General features: G+C 43.7%; 1 protein-coding gene across 3 annotated transcripts in view; it reads right to left on the reverse strand.

Annotated features, from left to right (window-relative positions):
* The window catches only part of LOC131937392 (5-aminolevulinate synthase, erythroid-specific, mitochondrial), a 68,668-nt gene that overhangs the window by 24,649 nt on the left and 23,003 nt on the right, over positions 1–21,016 (reverse strand). For 2 of the 3 annotated variants that reach the window (XM_059294788.1, XM_059294787.1), the window contains exons 2-11: positions 20,300–20,367; positions 11,343–11,506; positions 9,572–9,733; positions 7,303–7,528; positions 6,706–6,890; positions 6,230–6,409; positions 5,856–6,020; positions 4,705–4,844; positions 3,560–3,688; positions 3,198–3,383 (exon numbers count right to left, since the gene is read on the reverse strand). In XM_059294788.1, coding sequence (XP_059150771.1) covers positions 3,198–3,383; positions 3,560–3,688; positions 4,705–4,844; positions 5,856–6,020; positions 6,230–6,409; positions 6,706–6,890; positions 7,303–7,528; positions 9,572–9,733; positions 11,343–11,484 — 1,515 coding nt within the window. In that variant the 5' untranslated portion in view covers positions 11,485–11,506; positions 20,300–20,367. Of the gene's footprint in view, positions 1–3,197; positions 3,384–3,559; positions 3,689–4,704; positions 4,845–5,855; positions 6,021–6,229; positions 6,410–6,705; positions 6,891–7,302; positions 7,529–9,571; positions 9,734–11,342; positions 11,507–14,876; positions 15,114–20,299; positions 20,368–21,016 lie in introns of those variants that run through there. The other variant, XM_059294789.1, reaches the window with a different exon arrangement.

Consider the following 21,016-nt stretch of genomic DNA (forward strand, 5'->3'; position numbering starts at 1 on the left):
CACTAGTGGAGGCAGCAAACAACAGAGGAGGTCAGACTTTAGCTCACTAGTGGAGGCAGTAAACAACAGAGGAGGTCAGAGGTCAACCTTTAGCTCACTAGTGGAGGCAGCAAACAACAGAGGAGGTCAGACTTTAGCTCACTAGTGGAGGCAGTAAACAACAGAGGAGGTCAGAGGTCAACCTTTAGCCCACTAGTGGAGGCAGTAAACAACAGAGGAGGTCAGACTTTAGCTCACTAGTGGAGGCAGTAAACAACAGAGGAGGTCAGACTTTAGCTCACTAGTGGAGGCAGTAAACAACAGAGGAGGTCAGACTTTAGCTCACTAGTGGAGGCAGCAAACAACAGAGGAGGTCAGACTTTAGCTCACTAGTGGAGGCAGGAAACAACAGAGGAGGTCAGACTTTAGCTCACTAGTGGAGGCAGTAAACAACAGAGGAGGTCAGACTTTAGCTCACTAGTGGAGGCAGTAAACAACAGAGGAGGTCAGACTTTAGCTCACTAGTGGAGGCAGTAAACAACAGAGGAGGTCAGACTTTAGCTCACTAGTGGAGGCAGTAAACAACAGAGGAGGTCAGAGGTCAACCTTTAGCTCACTAGTGGAGGCAGCAAACAACAGAGGAGGTCAGACTTTAGCTCACTAGTGGAGGCAGTAAACAACAGAGGAGGTCAGACTTTAGCTCACTAGTGGAGGCAGTAAACAACAGAGGAGGTCAGACTTTAGCTCACTAGTGGAGGCAGCAAACAACAGAGGAGGTCAGACTTTAGCTCACTAGTGGAGGCAGCAAACAACAGAGGAGGTCAGACTTTAGCTCACTAGTGGAGGCAGCAAACAACAGAGGAGGTCAGACTTTAGCTCACTAGTGGAGGCAGCAAACAACAGAGGAGGTCAGACTTTAGCTCACTAGTGGAGGCAGCAAACAACAGAGGAGGTCAGACTTTAGCTCACTAGTGGAGGCAGCAAACAACAGAGGAGGTCAGACTTTAGCTCACTAGTGGAGGCAGTAAACAACAGAGGAGGTCAGACTTTAGCTCACTAGTGGAGGCAGTAAACAACAGAGGAGGTCAGACTTTAGCTCACTAGTGGAGGCAGCAAACAACAGAGGAGGTCAGACTTTAGCTCACTAGTGGAGGCAGCAAACAACAGAGGAGGTCAGACTTTAGCTCACTAGTGGAGGCAGCAAACAACAGAGGAGGTCAGACTTTAGCTCACTAGTGGAGGCAGCAAACAACAGAGGAGGTCAGACTTTAGCTCACTAGTGGAGGCAGCAAACAACAGAGGAGGTCAGACTTTAGCTCACTAGTGGAGGCAGCAAACAACAGAGGAGGTCAGACTTTAGCTCACTAGTGGAGGCAGTAAACAACAGAGGAGGTCAGACTTTAGCTCACTAGTGGAGGCAGAAAACAACAGAGGAGGTCAGACTTTAGCTCACTAGTGGAGGCAGCAAACAACAGAGGAGGTCAGACTTTAGCTCACTAGTGGAGGCAGCAAACAACAGAGGAGGTCAGACTTTAGCTCACTAGTGGAGGCAGCAAACAACAGAGGAGGTCAGAGGTCAACCTTTAGCCCACTAGTGGAGGCAGTAAACAACAGAGGAGGTCAGACTTTAGCTCACTAGTGGAGGCAGCAAACAACAGAGGAGGTCAGACTTTAGCTCACTAGTGGAGGCAGCAAACAACAGAGGAGGTCAGACTTTAGCTCACTAGTGGAGGCAGCAAACAACAGAGGAGGTCAGAGGTCAACCTTTAGCTCACTAGTGGAGGCAGTAAACAACAGAGGAGGTCAGACTTTAGCTCACTAGTGGAGGCAGCAAACAACAGAGGAGGTCAGAGGTCAACCTTTAGCTCACTAGTGGAGGCAGTAAACAACAGAGGAGGTCAGACTTTAGCTCACTAGTGGAGGCAGTAAACAACAGAGGAGGTCAGAGGTCAACCTTTAGCTCACTAGTGGAGGCAGCAAACAACAGAGGAGGTCAGACTTTAGCTCACTAGTGGAGGCAGCAAACAACAGAGGAGGTCAGACTTTAGCTCACTAGTGGAGGCAGCAAACAACAGAGGAGGTCAAAGGTCAACCTTTAGCTCACTAGTGGAGGCAGTAAACAACAGAGGAGGTCAGACTTTAGCTCACTAGTGGAGGCAGCAAACAACAGAGGAGGTCAGACTTTAGCTCACTAGTGGAGGCAGCAAACAACAGAGGAGGTCAGACTTTAGCTCACTAGTGGAGGCAGCAAACAACAGAGGAGGTCAGACTTTAGCTCACTAGTGGAGGCAGTAAACAACAGAGGAGGTCAGACTTTAGCTCACTAGTGGAGGCAGCAAACAACAGAGGTCAGAGGTCAACCTTTAGCTCACTAGTGGAGGCAGCAAACAACAGAGGTCAGAGGTCAACCTTTAGCTCACTAGTGGAGGCAGCAAACAACAGAGGAGGTCAGAGGTCAACCTTTAGCCCACTAGTGGAGGCAGCAAACAACAGAGGAGGTCAGAGGTCAACCTTTAGCTCACTAGTGGAGGCAGTAAACAACAGAGGAGGTCAGACTTTAGCTCACTAGGGGAGGCAGCAAACAACAGAGGAGGTCAGACTTTAGCCCACTAGTGGAGGCAGTAAACAACAGAGGAGGTCAGACTTTAGCTCACTAGTGGAGGCAGTAAACAACAGAGGAGGTCAGACTTTAGCTCACTAGTGGAGGCAGCAAACAACAGAGGAGGTCAGAGGTCAACCTTTAGCTTACTAGTGGAGGCAGCAAACAACAGAGGAGGTCAGACTTTAGCTCACTAGTGGAGGCAGCAAACAACAGAGGAGGTCAGAGGTCAACCTTTAGCTCACTAGTGGAGGCAGTAAACAACAGAGGAGGTCAGAGGTCAACCTTTAGCTTACTAGTGGAGGCAGCAAACAACAGAGGAGGTCAGACTTTAGCTCACTAGTGGAGGCAGCAAACAACAGAGGAGGTCAGAGGTCAACCTTTAGCTCACTAGTGGAGGCAGCAAACAACAGAGGAGGTCAGACTTTAGCTCACTAGTGGAGGCAGCAAACAACAGAGGAGGTCAGACTTTAGCTCACTAGTGGAGGCAGCAAACAACAGAGAGGACCAACCAAACATTCAACAACAGATAGGACCAACGAGTAAGAGGACCAACAATTGAGAGGACAAACAAGTGAGAGGACCAACAGAGAAGACCAACAAGTAAAATGACACCAACCTTCCACAGCTGAGTGAGGTTAGCAACGAACTCGTCCATCATCTCCTTGGTGTGGTGTGGGGTGGGGGCACAGCGCAGACGTTCAGTACCACGAGCAACAGTGGGGTAGTTGATAGACTGGACGTAGATGCCGTACCTGCTGATCAGGTCGTTGGACATCTTGGTGCAGATCTCAGCGTCTCCAACCTACCACAGACATAGCTTTTACAGACAAGGGAAATAACTTGCTTTTTACAAGATATGACAAGGGAAGTAACTTTTTAAATGTCTAAATAAAGGCAAATTGTGCGAGCTGAAACAATCAAGTATACAGATGTGGAATGTGAAGACGGAGATTCTCTAAATAAAGAAATGTGACCAACCATGATGGGGATAATGTGGCTAGGGCTATGCTGGGCAGGTAGACCAGCTGCTACAAGCTTCTCTCGTAGATACTTCACGTTACGTTGTTGACGAGCTCGAAGTTCTCTCCCCTCATCACTGGCCAAAACCTAAAGCAAAATTTTAAAAGTTTACTTCAATTTATAGGAACTGTTTGTACCATCAAGCCATCACATGATACAGGTCAAAGATCAGTCTTCAGCTCTATGTTACCTAATCTACCTGTACATACACCAACATCCATACATTCATACAACAACGTCCATACATTTATACAACAACATTCACACATTCATACAACAACATTCACACATTCATACAACAACATTCACACATTCATACAACAACATCATCACACATTCATACAACAACATTCACACATTCATACAACAACATTCACACATTCATACAACAACATTCACACATTCAAACAACATTCACACATTCATACAACAACATTCACACATTCATACAACAACATTCACACATTCATACAACAACATTCACACATTCATACAACATTCACACATTCATACAACAACATCATCACACATTCATACAACAACATCATCACACATTCATACAACAACATACACACATTCATACACCAACATCCACACATTCATACAACAACATCATCACACATTCATACAACAACATCCACACATTAATACAACAACATCATCACACATTCATACAACAACATCCACACATTCATACAACAACATCCACACATTCATACAACAACATTCACACATTCATACAACAACATCATCACACATTCATACAACAACATCCACACATTCATACACCAACATCCACACATTCATACACCAACATACACACATTCATACAACAACATCCACACATTTATACAACAACATCCACACATTCATACAACAACATTCACACATTCATACAACAACATTCACACATTCATACAACAACATTCACACATTCATACAACAACATCATCACACATTCATACAACAACATTCACACATTTATACAACTACATTCACACATTCATACACCAACATACACACATCCACACAACATCCACCAGTACACACAACAACACCCATACCTTACCAATACCACACCCACTTAAAACCACAGAACCCACCTTGATGGAAGCCAGACAGCCATTTAAAACAGTTGGAGGCAGTGATGTGGTGAAGATGAAGCCGGCACCAAAACTTCGTATCATGTCCACCAGCTGAGCTGAGCCAACAATGTAGCCACCCATGTTACCAAATGCCTTGCCTGTTCATACCAAATGTTACAAGCCATCAATGACTTACAACTTCAAGGACTTTATGCATAACAAAAATATATCTAACTAAACTTGTCTTCTATAGGTGTCTTCTCAAGCTAGTGACTGGGTATTTCAAAACACATGAAATTAAAGGCCTTTTTATTTTTAACGTAAATTAACTAACAAACAGTCAATAATATTGTAAGCAGTGTGTCATGTTTGTGTTGTGTACAAACCTAGAGTGCCAGATATAATGTGTACAAACCTAGAGTGCCAGATATAATGTGTACAAACCTAGAGTGCCAGATATAATGTGTACAAACCTAGAGTGCCAGATATAATGTGTACAAACCTAGAGTGCCAGATATAATGTGTACAAACCTAGAGTGCCAGATATATTGTGTACAAACCTAGAGTGCCAGATAGAATGTGTACAAACCTAAAGTGCCAGATATAATGTGTACAAACCTAGAGTGTCAGATATAATGTGTACAAACCTAGAGTGCCAGATAGAATGTGTACAAACCTAGAGTGCCAGATATAATGTGTACAAACCTAGAGTGCCAGATATAATGTGTACAAACCTAGAGTGCCAGATATAATGTGTACAAACCTAGAGTGCCAGATATAATGTGTACAAACCTAGAGTGCCAGATATAATGTGTACAAACCTAGAGTGCCAGATAGAATGTGTACAAACCTAGAGTGCCAGATATAATGTGTACAAACCTAGAGTGCCAGATAGAATGTGTACAAACCTAAAGTGCCAGATATAATGTGTACAAACCTAGAGTGTCAGATATAATGTGTACAAACCTAGAGTGCCAGATAGAATGTGTACAAACCTAGAGTGCCAGATATAATGTGTACAAACCTAGAGTGCCAGATAGAATGTGTACAAACCTAGAGTGCCAGATAGAATGTGTACAAACCTAGAGTGCCAGATATAATGTGTACAAACCTACAGTGCCAGATATAATGTGTACAAACCTAGAGTGCCAGATAGAATGTGTACAAACCTAGAGTGCCAGATATAATGTCCATCTTGTCCAGACAGTTGTCCTGCTCCCCTACACCAGCACCGTGGGCACCATACAGACCAACAGCGTGGACTTCATCAACAAAGGTCAAGGCCCCGTACTTGTGGGCTACATCACACATCTCAGATGTTGGACAGATGGAGCCTGGGGTGGGGTGGACAACACAGTGGGTTAACATAGGTAAGAAACCCAAAAGAGAAGGGTTAACACCTGACACCCAACACCTGACACCCAACACCTGACACCCCAACAGCTGACACCCAACCCCCTGACACCCAACACCTGACACCCAACCCCCTGACACCCAACACCCCAACACCCAACACCTGACACCCCAACCCCCCTCTGCTCACCATCCATGGAGTGCACCGTCTCAAAAGCCACGACCTTAGGAACGTTGGGGTCCACCTTCTTGAGCAGCTCCTCCAGGTGGTCGGGGTCGTTGTGACGGAAGACGTGCTTCTTGGCCATGCTGGTGCGTATACCTTGTATCATAGAGGCGTGGTTCCCGGCATCAGAGAAGAAGTGCATGCCTGGGGAAGGAACATGGCGACATTGTAGGGAACATGGGAACTGGATGTAGGGAACATGAGGGATGGGTAAAGATTATTCAATGTTGGTAATTTATATAGGGCCATGTTGCATTTATCTAGGGCCATGTGTAGGGCCATATGTGTAGGGCCATGTGTGTGGGCCATGTGTGTAGGGCCATGTGTGTGGACCATGTGTGTGGACCATGTGTGTGGGCCATGTGTGTGGGCCGTGTGTGTAGGGCCATGTGTGTGGACCATGTGTGTGGGCCATGTGTGTGGGCCATGAGCCAACTCACCAGGGAGATGTTTGCCTAGAGTGAAGAGAGTGGTGTCGTTGGCCACGTAGCATGAGGAGAAGACGAGGCCGGCCTCTTTCTGATGCAGCTTGGCCAGTTCCTTCTCCAGCCTCTCGTGGAGGGGGGAGTTGCCAGAGATATTCCTGGTGCCTCCAGACCCAGCGCCATGTTTGATCAGAGCCTCGCTGACAGACAGACAACATCAACCGTCAGTCACCAGTGGTCAACTCAACAGTCACCAGTGGTCAACTCAACAGTCGCCAGTGGTCAACTCAACAGTCGCCAGTGGTCAACTCAACAGTCACCAGAGGTCAAATCAACAGTCACCAGTGGTCAACTCAACAGTCACCAGTGGTCAAATCAACAGTCACAAGTGGTCAAATCAACAGTCACCAGTGGTCAACTCAACAGTCACCAGTGGTCAAATCAACAGTCATCAGTGGTCAAATCAACAGTCACCAGTGGTCAACTCAACAGTCACCAGTGGTCAACTCAACAGTCACCAGTGGTCAACTCAACAGTCACCAGTGGTCACCTCAACAGTCGCCAGTGGTCAACTCAACACTTCCATGCACCAAGGTGACCTTCAACACCTACCTGACAGCTTCCTTGACCTTGGGGTGCCAGCTCATGCCCAGGTAGTCGTTGCTACACCAGACAGTGATGTCCTTCTCAGTGCCGGAGCTGTGCTCGTAAGCGTGGGGGAAGGAGGAGGCGTCACGCATCACTTTCTTGAAGACACGGTACGTGTGCTCCTCTTTCTTCTTCTGCAACTGGCTAGAGAAGAATCCGTCATAGTTGAAGAAGCGGGATGTTGCCTTCTCTGGAACAAATTTTTTATAAGGTTTTAAATTTTTACAAATGGTTCCATAATTTCCAAGAAATAAGGGGGTCAAGTACTTCAGTTCTTTTTTACTTTCTCGTATATACAAGGTATAGAGAAAGTATTGTAATCGTGCACAAAAATAACATGAAATTTTTACAGTTTTCACCGTTTTACTCCTCAGTCCTTCATCACATCCGGAGTACAGAGGACTTATTTTAATCAGGCAAAAATTATAAATACAAATATATAAACGTTTTGGCGTTTTATGCGTTATCGAGTCGTAAAAACTGGACTTTGCAATTCTGTCCGTATGTCTGTGTGTCTGTCTGTGTGTAAACACGATAACTTGAGTACCGTTACAGCTAAGTTGATGAAATTTTATATATAATCATTTTATCAAAATTGTAGATCCTGATCAACTTTTGAGCGATTTCCGATTACCGGAAGTGGTACTTTTTCTACTTTGAATTTTTCAAAAGCCTATAAGTTGCGTACTATTTTAGATAGATGCATGAAATTTCACATGTAAGTAAAAGATCTAATTATCTACCTTCTGTCAAATTTTGAGTAATTTCCGTTGACCGGAAGTACTAATTTACGCTATTTCCGATTTCTCAAAAAACGCATGTAAATTTATAAAGTACTAATAATGTCCCGCACTTTTATACACATTTTATTAGGCGTTCACTTGGTGTGGGACGGAGTGGTCTAGCGGTAGAGAGCTGGACTGCTAACCCGTTAGTCTCGAGTTCGAATCCGAGTTCAAGTCAGGTTAGAAAGGGAAACTTTTCACTTGGTGTGCAATTCTTTTTTTTTTACGAGATTCTATTCTATTATAAAAAGTTTAAGTAATTAAAAATAGATAACAAATATTGTCTATGTCCTGAGTTGCCATCCCTCGTAATTTTATATTAGAATATTCGAGAATGTTTAGGGGAGATCACTCCCGGTTTATTTCAAATGTTGATGTTTGTTCAAGCCTACATTCCTGGCAAGATTCTCACGTCACATCTCCGTAGGTCTCACTTTTCCTGTCACCAGTTAGACTCACCAGATGTCTCTGGAGGTCCACCAACTCACCTGTGTCCACCTGCTTGACGTCTCTAGTCTTAAGGTCCACCAACTCACCTGTGTCCACCTGCTTGACGTCTCTAGTCTTAAGGTCCAGCAACTCACCTGTGTCCACCTGCTTGACGTCTCTAGTCTTAAGGTCCAGCAACTCACCTGTGTCCACCTGCTTGACGTCTCTAGTCTTAAGGTCCAGCAACTCACCTGTGTCCACCTGCTTGATGTCTCTAGTCTTAAGGTCCAGCAACTCACCTGTGTCCACCTGCTTGATGTCTCTAGTCTTAAGGTCCACCAACTCACCTGTGTCCACCTGCTTGACGTCTCTAGTCTTAAGGTCCAGCAACTCACCTGTGTCCACCTGCTTGATGTCTCTAGTCTTAAGGTCCACCAACTCACCTGTGTCCACCTGCTTGACGTCTCTAGTCTTAAGGTCCAGCAACTCACCTGTGTCCACCTGCTTGATGTCTCTAGTCTTAAGGTCCAGCAACTCACCTGTGTCCACCTGCTTGACGTCTCTAGTCTTAAGGTCCAGCAACTCACCTGTGTCCACCTGCTTGATGTCTCTAGTCTTAAGGTCCACCAACTCACCTGTGTCCACCTGCTTGACGTCTCTAGTCTTAAGGTCCAGCAACTCACCTGTGTCCACCTGCTTGATGTCTCTAGTCTTAAGGTCCAGCAACTCACCTGTGTCCACCTGCTTGATGTCTCTAGTCTTAAGGTCCAGCAACTCACCTGTGTCCACCTGCTTGATGTCTCTAGTCTTAAGGTCCAGCAACTCACCTGTGTCCACCTGCTTGACGTCTCTAGTCTTAAGGTCCAGCAACTCACCTGTGTCCACCTGCTTGACGTCTCTAGTCTTAAGGTCCAGCAACTCACCTGTGTCCACCTGCTTGACGTCTCTAGTCTTAAGGTCCAGCAACTCACCTGTGTCCACCTGCTTGACGTCTCTAGTCTTAAGGTCCAGCAACTCACCTGTGTCCACCTGCTTGACGTCTCTAGTCTTAAGGTCCAGCAACTGCTGCTGGCTGATGGCGTCCTCCTGTACAGCCCTGCTAGCCTCAGTCACAGTCACCTCCCCTGTGCTCAGGAAGGGACATTTGGCAGACTCGGGGTCAACGGCTGGACTGGCTTCAGCTGGAGGCAGACAAGAGGCAGACTTTAGGAGACAAGAGGCAGACTTTAAACGGAGGCAAGAGGTAGACTTTTAGAAGCAGACAAGAGGCAGAATTATAGAAGCAGACAAGAGGCAGACTTTAGGAGACAAGAGGCAGACTTTAAACGGAGGCAAGAGGTAGACTTTTAGAAGCAGACAAGAGGCAGAATTATAGAAGCAGACAAGAGGCAGACTTTAGGAGACAAGAGGCAGACTTTAAACGGAGACAAGAGGCAGACTTTTAGAAGCAGACAAGAGGCAGAATTATAGAAGCAGACAAGAGGCAGACTTTAGGAGACAAGAGGCAGACTTTAAACGGAGACAAGAGGCAGACTTTAAAAGGAGACAAGAGGCAGACTTTTAGAAGCAGACAAGAGGCAGAATTATAGAAGCAACCAAGAGGCAGACTTTAGGAGACAAGAGGCAGACTTTAAACGGAGACAAGAGGCAGACTTTAAAAGGAGACAAGAGGCAGACTTTAGGAGACAAGAGGCAGACTTTAGGAGACAAGAGGCAGACTTTTAGAAGCAGACAAGAGGCAGAATTATAGAAGCAGACAAGAGGCAGACTTTAGGAGACAAGAGGCAGACTTTAAACGGAGACAAGAGGCAGACTTTAAAAGGAGACAAGAGGCAGACTTTAGGAGACAAGAGGCAGACTTTAGGAGACAAGAGGCAGACTTTAGGAGACAAGAGGCAGACTTTAGGAGACAAGAGGCAGACTTTAAACGGAGGCAAGAGGTAGACTTTTAGAAGCAGACAAGAGGCAGAATTATAGAAGCAGACAAGAGGCAGACTTTAAAAGGAGACAAGAGGCAGACTTTAAAAGGAGACAAGAGGCAGACTTTAAAAGGAGACAAGAGGCAGACTTTAAAAGGAGACAAGAGGCAGACTTTAGGAGACAAGAGGCAGACTTTAGGAGACAAGAGGCAGTATTATAGAAGCAGACAAGAGGCAGACTTTAAAAGGAGACAAGAGGCAGACTTTAGGAGACAAGAGGCAGACTTTAGGAGACAAGAGGCAGACTTTAGGAGACAAGAGGCAGACTTTAAACGGAGGCAAGAGGTAGACTTTAGGAGACAAGAGGCAGACTTTAGGAGATAAGAGGCAGTATTATAGAAGCAGACAAGAGGCAGACTTTAAAAGGAGACAAGAGGCAGACTTTAAAAGGAGACAAGAGGCAGACTTTAAAAGGAGACAAGAGGCAGACTTTAAAAGGAGACAAGAGGCAGACTTTAAAAGGAGACAAGAGGCAGACTTTAGGAGACAAGAGGCAGACTTTAGGAGACAAGAGGCAGTATTATAGAAGCAGACAAGAGGCAGACTTTAAAAGGAGACAAGAGGCAGACTTTAAAAGGAGACAAGAGGCAGACTTTAAAAGGTGACAAGAGGCAGACTTTAAAAGGAGACAAGAGGCAGACTTTAGGAGACAAGAGGCAGTATTATAGAAGCAGACAAGAGGCAGACTTTAAAAGGAGACAAGAGGTAGACTTTTAGAAGCAGATGAGGCAGAATTTTAGCAGACAAAATGCAGACATTTTTTATTGTTAGCGACAGACAAGAGCAGACCTGCCATGAGCGAACTACCCACCATTCTCACTGCTGATGGAGCTCTGTGGCCGGGCATGCATCATGACCGGACACTTGTCCACGTAGTTCAGCAACAGAGGGGCGAACTGGCGGATACTGGACATGGAGAACTTGTTCAAAAATGGACAAGCTGCGGAATTCATGGTCAGCGGTCTTCAACACGAACTGTGGGGGAAAAAACATTGGAAGTTAGAGGGGGGAGACGCTAGTTGTAGTGGGGAGACTCAAGTTGTAGTGGGGAAACAAGTTGTAGTGGGGGGGGGGGCCTCAAGTTGTAGTTGGGAGATTCAAATTGTAGTGGGAGACTCAAATTGTAGTGGGGAGACTCAAGTTGTAGTGGGGAGACTCAAATTGTAGTGGGGAGACTCAAATTGTAGTGGGGAGACTCAAATTGTAGTGGGGAGACTCAAATTGTAGAGGGGGGGGAGACTCAAGTTGTAGTGGGGAGACTCAAGTTGTAGTGGGGAGACTCAAGTTGTAGTGGGGAGACTCAAATTCTAGTGGGGAGACTCAAATTGTAGTGGGGAGACTCAAATTGTAGTGGTAAGACTCAAGTTGTAGTGGGGAGACTCAAATTGTAGTGGGGGGGGGACTCAAATTGTAGTGGGGGGGGGGCTCAAATTATAGTGGGGGGTCAAATTGTAGTGGGGGGGGGGGGGAACTCAAGTTGTAGTGGGTAGACTCAAATTGTAGTGGGAGGGGGGGCCTCAAATTGTAGTGGGTGGGCTCAAATTGTAGTGGGGAGACTCAAATTGTAGTGGGGAGACTCAAATTGTAGTGGGGAGGCTCAAGTTGTAGTGGGGAGACTCAAATTGTAGTGGGGAGGCTCAAGTTGTAGTGGGGAGACTCAAAGTGTAGTGGGGGGGAGCTCAAATTGTAGTGGGGAGAGACGATGTCCATACGGCTACAATTATGTAAATAGGCCATGACCAATCAACTTTGGATTTTCAACCTTTAATACCTGATTGCCCCCCCCCCCCCCTTCCAAACACGACACAGCAGATGGCACCAGAGTGATAGCCGCAAAACTCGGACAGACGTGGACAGGGCCAGTCAACAGGAAGTGAATGACGTCACTGAGTCTCGCGATAGACCAAAGTAGACTTAAAAAACTGGAGAGTTACAAACGGTGTATTCACCAGCCAGCGCGAGATACGAGCTCCCCACCCCGCCCTCGTACAACCTCGGTCGTCTGCTACGTGCTGGCCGGCATGGAGCAGACGTGAGCTCAACAACCGTGCCCAGGGGCCTGTACTTTGGTCTCAGTTTACAGGTAAGGGGGAGGGGGAGATCACGTGGGAAGCCCTAGAGTACACCCATTAGCTCTAACACCCGTTACCGCATTTTTTCAAGTTGATTTGTTGGATGAGCTTTTGATGTTGACGTCACCAGAAAAATAATGAGGAACGTCAGATCTTAAGCTCATTATCCCTGAGTAGAAAATTGTAAGGTACGTGACAGGCAGTAGGTCTACTCGTCTCTAATAGGGTGGGAGCAGCCGGCGTGAACGGTGGTCTGACAGGATGTGACAGTCGAGCGTGAACAGTGCTGTGACAGCACGTGACAGTCACGATACTTTGTGGCACTAGATTGCCTTTAATGTGTCATGTCACCTTCTGTCAGCAAAATTTGAAATTAAAAAGATTTATTTCCGAACCTCCATTTTGAGGCACTAAGTATTTTCTTCGAGCTACGGTCACCGAGTACAAGTGTCTCGGTCCTTGTTGTGTTCAACACTAGCAATACTTGAAGCTTAATGAATGGGATCTCAGAGGGAATTTTTTTTAAACGAGCTGACCCACGGCGTATCATACGCCGCTATTTAGTTGTTTTATTTTCTACTTTTCAGTAATTCATCATTTGTGAATTCGACAGTATCAATGCTGCCACTGAAAATATTTGCTTTAAAACACTATCAGTAAGTCGTTAAGGACGATAACCCCCCCCCCCCCCCCCCTCATTTCCCCCCAACTCCCCCCCCCCCCCCCCCAGTGAAAGCAGCCTCCTCTTAGCTAGCTCCCCTAAGTTTAAAATCGTTTCAAATTAAATTATCTGCCCCTAATAGCCGTCACTAAACCCGGCTCTGCGATTGTAAACATTTAGTGTGAACCACCGCTCACCAGACTTCCTAGAGAGGAAGAGAGGGGACTGCAAGGCGCGCTTACAGCTTGTTTTCTAACGTCTCAAAGAAGAGAATTATATATATAGAAGATAATTATATAACAGTGTTAACAAACTTTTACTTATGCACTTAAAAGGGGAAAAAAACGATTTTCTTTAAATATAATAATGCACCACTCTTTATAAAATGCTAAAAAACCGCGCATCCTTAATGCACAATAACATATACTCCACATGCCGAGTAATAGAGTCTTAAAACGACTTTCAATTACTGCTAAAAAGTGTATAAATCTAATAAATCAGATGATATTAACTAACAGTTTTGGGTAACCAATATTTATATACATCAACACCTTTGCATGTCCAACACCCAGGGGGCAGTTGAAGTAGAGTTTATTTGTTTCATGACATCGGCAAACAGAAGTAGTGTGATTTCTATAAATAGTTGGGAATTATTATATTTGAGTAAAATCGTTGTATTTTCTTCTTTAGACTGCATAAATAAAATCTTGTTATAATAAACGTTATTGTATTTTCATCCTTACTTTTTAGCTTAAAGAAGTAAAAAAAAAATACTTTTTAGAGCTTAAAGAAGTAAAAAAAAGAAAAGGAATATCTAAATTCATTTTAGAATACGTGCTTAGTTTGAAACAAATCGGTTCGGTGGAAGTGGTTTAATTGTGTTCAAAAGTTCTGATTCATCATGACGGGAAATCGTTAAAAAAAAAGTGGGGAAAAAAGTGGATAAAGAAAGTCATCTCGGTTAATACAACCCCGCTAGATGGTCCAAGTATTCTCAACAATTTTTTTATTTTTAAAAATCCGACATTTAAAAAAAGATAATGCGATGGTATTTACTCACTTTTGTACACAAATTGATAACTTTTAGAATAAATATAAACTTTCAAATGCATTAAAGATAAGACAATACATGTTTATTCTAGTTATACAAGAAAGAGGTTGGACAGATTTTTGAACGACCAAATAATAAAAGAAATATTTTTATTTTCAAAAGTTAGTTATTTTAAAGATTACTAAACTTTGTTTTATACTCTTTATTCTATATTTTAGTAGCAACATTGATGAATAGTTACATATATCATGTCAACACATCTAATTAGGGGGACTATTCTGATTTTAGTTCTTAGACGGGTCAAAAAATGTCAGTTAATTAGGCATAATGGCTTTATGACTGAATTTTTTTTTAGTTAATTAGAGGGACCATAATGGTTTTATGACTGAAAAAAAATGTCAGTTAATTAGGGGGACCATAATGGCTTTATGACTGAATTTTTTTTTAGTTAATTAGGGGGACCATAACGGTTTTATGACAAAAAAAATGTCAGTTAATTAGGGGGACCATAATGGCTTTATGACTAATTAAAGTCAGTTAAAAATAAAAAAGACATCGTACCTGAGTGTGAGAAAAGACGTGAGAACTCAGCAGACTTGGTCGTAGACCTGACTGCTGGGTGCCAGTAGCGGGGTCGCGTCTTATATACCTGCCGGCTGGGCGCGGTAGGGGGTGGGGCATTCGAATGGTGTCACTGCTTAAAATGGTGTCAGTGCTTAAAATGGTGTCAGTGCTTAAAATGGTGTCAGTCCTTAAAGCTGTGGCGGTGCCGGAGGAATGACTGGTGACCGCCTAATGTCGAGGGGTCATCAGTTACCAGACAGCCACTACACCCCCCCCCTCTCCCAAACACAACAAAACCACTACAACCCCACTCCGGAAAAAGTGTTAAGCTTTGCTGTTACATAACAAGGACGGGGTTTTTCGACCTGTTCTAAATCTTCCTGTCATGTGTTGGCTGTCTAGGGGGAGGGGGGCAGACGTTTATTGGTCAGTTAAAATGATAAGAATTGAGTGTACACTCACGTGGTATGGGAAAAGTGATGTTATACTATATAGAGGTGAAGGCTATTAAATTCAGCTAAAATTATGTGTTAGTGCTGACCGCGTGATCTAAATGAGCACGTGGAGTTTTGACATCGCGGACTTTAAAGACGTCGTAAATTCTAGAGCTACAGAGCACACACACACACATGCACACACACACACACACACACGTATTTTTGAGATGTTTGTTTTTCAAGAAATGAACGGGGATGACCAAGTCTTAGACCAATGGCTAGCGTCAGTGAGAGATGAGCACTGAGAGATGAGCACTGAGAGATGAGCACTGAGAGGTGAGCACTGAGAGATGAGCACTGAGAGATGAGCACTGAGAGGTGAGCACTGAGAGATGAGCACTGAGAGATGAGCACTGAGAGATGAGCACTGAGAGATGAGCACTGAGAGATGAGCACTGAGAGATGAGCACTGAGAGATGAGCACTGAGAGATGAGCACTGAGAGGTGAGCACTGAGAGATGAGCACTGAGAGATGAGCACTGAGAGATGAGCACTGAGAGATGAGCACTGAGAGATGAGCACTGAGAGGTGAGCACTGAGAGGTGAGCACTGAGAGATGAGCACTGAGAGATGAGCACTGAGAGATGAGCACTGGGGGGGGGGGGCGACATTTAACTTGAGTGGCGTTTCAGTTTGGTGGACAAAACTTCATATACAGTGGTACCCCGACATACGAGTGCCCTGACATACACGTGCCTCGACAAACAAGTGCCCCGACACACGAGTGCCCCGACATACAAATACCTCGACATACAAGTGCCCCGACGTAATGCCACGACATACACGAGCTTTAGATACGAGTAGTCGAGCGAGCTAAACTTAGCTTGACGTACGAGCAAAATTTGAGATACGAGTAACCGGATTAGCGGGTTCAGTTCTTGGAAAAGAAACACCCTGAAAAAGTTGCAACTGATTGTGCGTTTAATGAATCATTCCCGAAACATTCCGAAAGGGAGGGAAAAAGAAACTCTTTGGTGAGGTTTATTTTAAAGGATAACGTGGAAAGTTACGAAAGCGTGGCGAACAAAAAGCACAGACCAGCGAATTAACCATAAGTTGGTTTCTCTATCAACTTTTGGGAAATATCCGGTAACCGGATATGGTAGCAATACTCGCTTCACGGTTTCTCAGTAACTTTCAGAATAAAAAAATATTATATCATATCATAAAGCAGCATACTTCAAGAACTTTTCGCATGGATATCTCGGATAACACTGGAAGGTCCACTCCACCTACGTACAAGAAAGTTGAGGGGAGATCAAGTTAACGTGAAGAATCAGCCGAGTGTATGTGTACCTATTGTCAAGTTAACGTGAAGAACCAGCCGAGTGTATGTGTACCTATTGTCCTTTCCCTGTACCGGCAAGACCAGGCCACAGGATGGAGGTACATACAAAAATAAGAGTTGGCCAGGCCACAGGATGGAGGTACATACAAAAATAAGAGTTGGCCAGGCCACAGGATGGAGGTACATACAAAAATAAGAGTTGGCCAGGCCACAGGATGGAGGTACATACAAAAATAAGAGTTGGCCAGGCCACAGGATGGAGGTACATACAAAAATAAGAGTTGGCCAGGCCACAGGATGGAGGTACATACAAAAATAAGAGTTGGCCAGGCCACAGGATGGAGGTACATACAAAAATAAGAGTTGGCCAGGCCACAGGATGGAGGTACATACAAAAATAAGAGTTGGCCAGGCCACAGGATGGAGGCACATACAAAAATAAGAGTTGGCCAGACATCACAAGATCACACCCCCCCCCCCCCCCCAACACCACCACGCCCCAAAAAAATCTGACCTATTTTTCCAGTCACGAGACTCGCAATTTTTAAAAATCTTGACCTGAGTTCTTTATCCAGGTCAAAGCAAACATTACACAACCAGTGTAACGCGGGGGGGAGGGGGAGGGGGAGAGAAATGACTTTGGTTTTCTCGATTTATGTCCATTTATATGTCAAATATTGTAAATGTAATTGTGCTTTTGTACAAGTCCATAATGTATATTTATATGCACATTTTCTACATATATAAAACTGTATATGTAATTGTGCATATATATATATATATATATATATATATATATATATATATATATATATATATATATATATATAAATTAGTGCATATGTATATGTATAGATATGTGTACATAAAAAAAATTTATGCTAAAGCAATTTTTCTATATAAAATATTTTACGAAAGAGCCCCTCTTACTTTTCCAAAAACATAACTTCGCGTACTCTGGTTCTAATTTGTGGAACAATCTTTCTAATAAAATATAACTATCTATATCTGAAAATAAATTGAAATCTTAACTAAAACAACAACTATTTAATGATCTCCATAACCGACTCATTGCAACATTTGTTAAGCATCTATTATATTATTACTCTCATTTTGTATTATAAGTATGTAATATTATTTCTTTATTCTAAATTGTTAAATGCAATGATATTGCTATGGCTATGTCTTTACTACTCAATTGCTTTTTATTCAAATATTGTTATGTTTTTTTTTTTAAATGGCCATTGTGAAAAAGGGGCCTCCTCGCCTAATGTTCTTTCCTTTTTTTTATAATAAAGAATCTAATACATACAGTTCAATTCTGTATGCATGTGAACGCGGACAGCGGACCAGTGATTGGGAAAAAATAGACTTGATAGCCATAGTGTGATATATCTAAAGTGCTCATCATCTGCTAAATTAATATAAAAAAAATATTGAAGGTGTTGGAAACAAATTTTACTTTCCAAACTTATAGTGTTGATTGACGGCATGTGCATTAAACAAAATTAATGAAAATGTATCACAAAAATTCTAATTGTGTCTGAAAATTATTTACATTTAGTCTTTAGCACTCATTCAGTCCCTTGAGAAATTAGGAAAACACAATTAATTCCCTTTAAAAACATTATATGGGGGGGGGGGGGGAATTTACTTTTTATTACTTTGTTGGAGGGGGGGGAATAATTATATCAATAGCGTGGATTGATCGAGTGTAATTTGGTAAGTAAAACACACATATTTTAAATACTGAGTTTTATTTATTTTATACGCGGAACGTACTGTTTACTAAATATTATTTGTAATCAATTACAGTTTAGAAGCCAATCCTAAATGTCCTCTATGTTTACTTCTATCTTTCCGTTTGCGGATAAGCTTGGGGTATTATAGACGTTCACTAAATTGAAACAGGCGCATCCGACGGCGCCCCGGCAGGGTTCGATTAAGCGCCCTGGGCTATCTTGTGAACGCTATGGTGCATAATTTCGTTTTAAACGGTGTGATAGATAATGGATAAGAATGGTTAATTTAACTGAATCAAATATGGGCGTCCTCCCGCGCCCCGACAGGGTGCTATTTAGCCCCCCCCCCCCCGTGCCTTCCCATTTTCTCTATGGCGCCTATGTTTGTTTAAGTAAGTACAAAAGACAATGAATAAGTTGGGGTACTTTAGTCGTTTACTAAGCTAAAACAGGCGGTTCCACCGGCGCCCCAGCATGGTGCGATTTGGTGCCCCGGGCTAGACTATGAGCATTTTGCGTTTATGTTTGCGTGTGTGTTGGCGTTTGTGGTTGGGTTTGTGTTTGGATTTGGGTTTGTTTTTTGTTTTTTTGCGTTTGTGTTTTGTTTGTGGTTGGGTTTGTGCGTGTGGTTGGGTTTGTGTTTTTGTTTATATTTGTATTTGTATTTGCGTTATGTTTGCGGTTTTTTTTGTGTGTTTTGGTTTTGGTTGGTTGTGGTTAGAGTTAATTCGAAAGTAATATATTTCCTAAATCCGGGCAATGCTGGTATATGCTGATTACGTTACACACAAGTCATGGTTCTATACAGATAGGTTTTTCAAGGTGTCAGTGCAGGGCCTGGCCGGGACGGCTAGGGTGCCTATATGGTAAGAATTGAAACACTAGCGGTCAATACTTTGTTAGAGATCTGTATGTTCTGACTGTAAACCTCCTAACCTATCCAGCACCTATTTGTTGAGACTAACCCTGGTGGTGTTAACTAGTTTATGACAGGTGGGTCTGACCAGGGGACAGGTGATCCACGCGACACAGCTGAGCAGGGTGAATCAAATGTGTACACAAACTAGAGTGTAACATGTGTACATCCTCGTCTTCTCATGGGAGGGGGTTAGCACCTAGTGGCGTCTTCTCGTGGGAGGGGTTTGGCATCCCATGGCGTCTTCCCATGGGAGGGGGTTAGCACCTAGTGGCGTCAAGTTAAAGCTAAGAAAATGACCCACGTATCACAACTTCCACTCCATCAAACACAAAGTACGTCACTAATGACACCATAACAGGATCAATCTTAAGGGACATCCTTGTTCAAGTTTTCCTGATAAAAAACTCCCACTGAATACCAGGAACAACTGACGATGTCAATAACTGCTGCAGGTGATTAAACAGCGGAATCGTGTCATCAAGACAGCCATTATTGCCATCAGCCAGGTATCCGGTGGTTACAGGGCGAGGGGGGATCTGACAGGGATCGTCACGGCTGGCTGATTCAGGATGTACACGCCACCTCGGGGGTGGGGTTCTGTCAGGGATGGGCTAGGTATTTAATCAATACACTTCAAACATTTCTAATCGCATCACTTAGCATTGGAGTAAGTGGCAAGGAAAGGTAGGCGCCTGCTTCATCGACATTTGGAGAAACGACACCAATAAAACTGCTCTTTAACAACCTATTGCATTAGATTTAACATAACATATTGTAACATAACCACATATCACATTAGATGTAACATAACATATTGTAACATAACCACATATCACATTAGATGTAACATATTACATTACAAGTGACATGACAGCACATTACATAAGATTTCCCGAAACCTGATTAGGGCTAGAACTAGCAGGAAGACACACCAGCAGGAAGACACACCAGCAAGAAGACATGTAGGAACTTACCAAAAAATTTTGTAGCAATGTTCAAGCTTGGCTGTGGTGCTTTACACTGAAAGCGACGCACTAGAAATCTGAAACAACAAAACAAGAACTGGTCAGTGGCCAAATTTACAGGTCAGTGGCCAAATGTGCAGGTCAGTGGCCAAATTTACAGGTCAATGGCCAAATTTACAGGTCAGTGGCCAAGTGTACAAGTCAGTGGCCAAGTGTACAGGTCATTGTACTGACAACTAAATAAAAGTCGTTAGGTAGTGTGTCAGTCAGTCATTCACTCACCGCATACTAGCATCGCTATAGATGATTGTATGCGGTGAGGTGAGGGCGTGGGTTTGGTGTGAGGGGGAAAGTCCCCCAGGGGAGTCATGGACTGGTCTTTCAAGTAAACCTCCAGACACTGGCCATGAACGGTTTCACTTTCAATAGTTAAATTACAGGGGTTAAACGGGGTCATTGTAGACCCCAGAATATCAAAATATCACGTCTGTTGCTATGGTCATCGTATCGACATATGTGTTGGTATGATGACCATTACTTTGCAGTGTCTGTCGCTATAGCAACCACCAGTTTATCCTATCTGGGGCAACAGTAATGCTCAACTGTGCTTGACCCGGGACCAGGAGACCCAAGTTTTCATCTACCCGACATCTGACATCTAACAAATGCTCACCCAAGTTTTCATCTACCCGACATCTGACATCTAACAAATGCTCACCCAAGTTT

The sequence above is a fragment of the Physella acuta genome, unplaced genomic scaffold (assembly GCF_028476545.2).
Source record: "Physella acuta isolate Inbredline_101_S28 unplaced genomic scaffold, ASM2847654v3 ptg000209l, whole genome shotgun sequence".
In the NCBI taxonomy this organism is placed as follows: Eukaryota; Metazoa; Mollusca; class Gastropoda; family Physidae; genus Physella; species Physella acuta.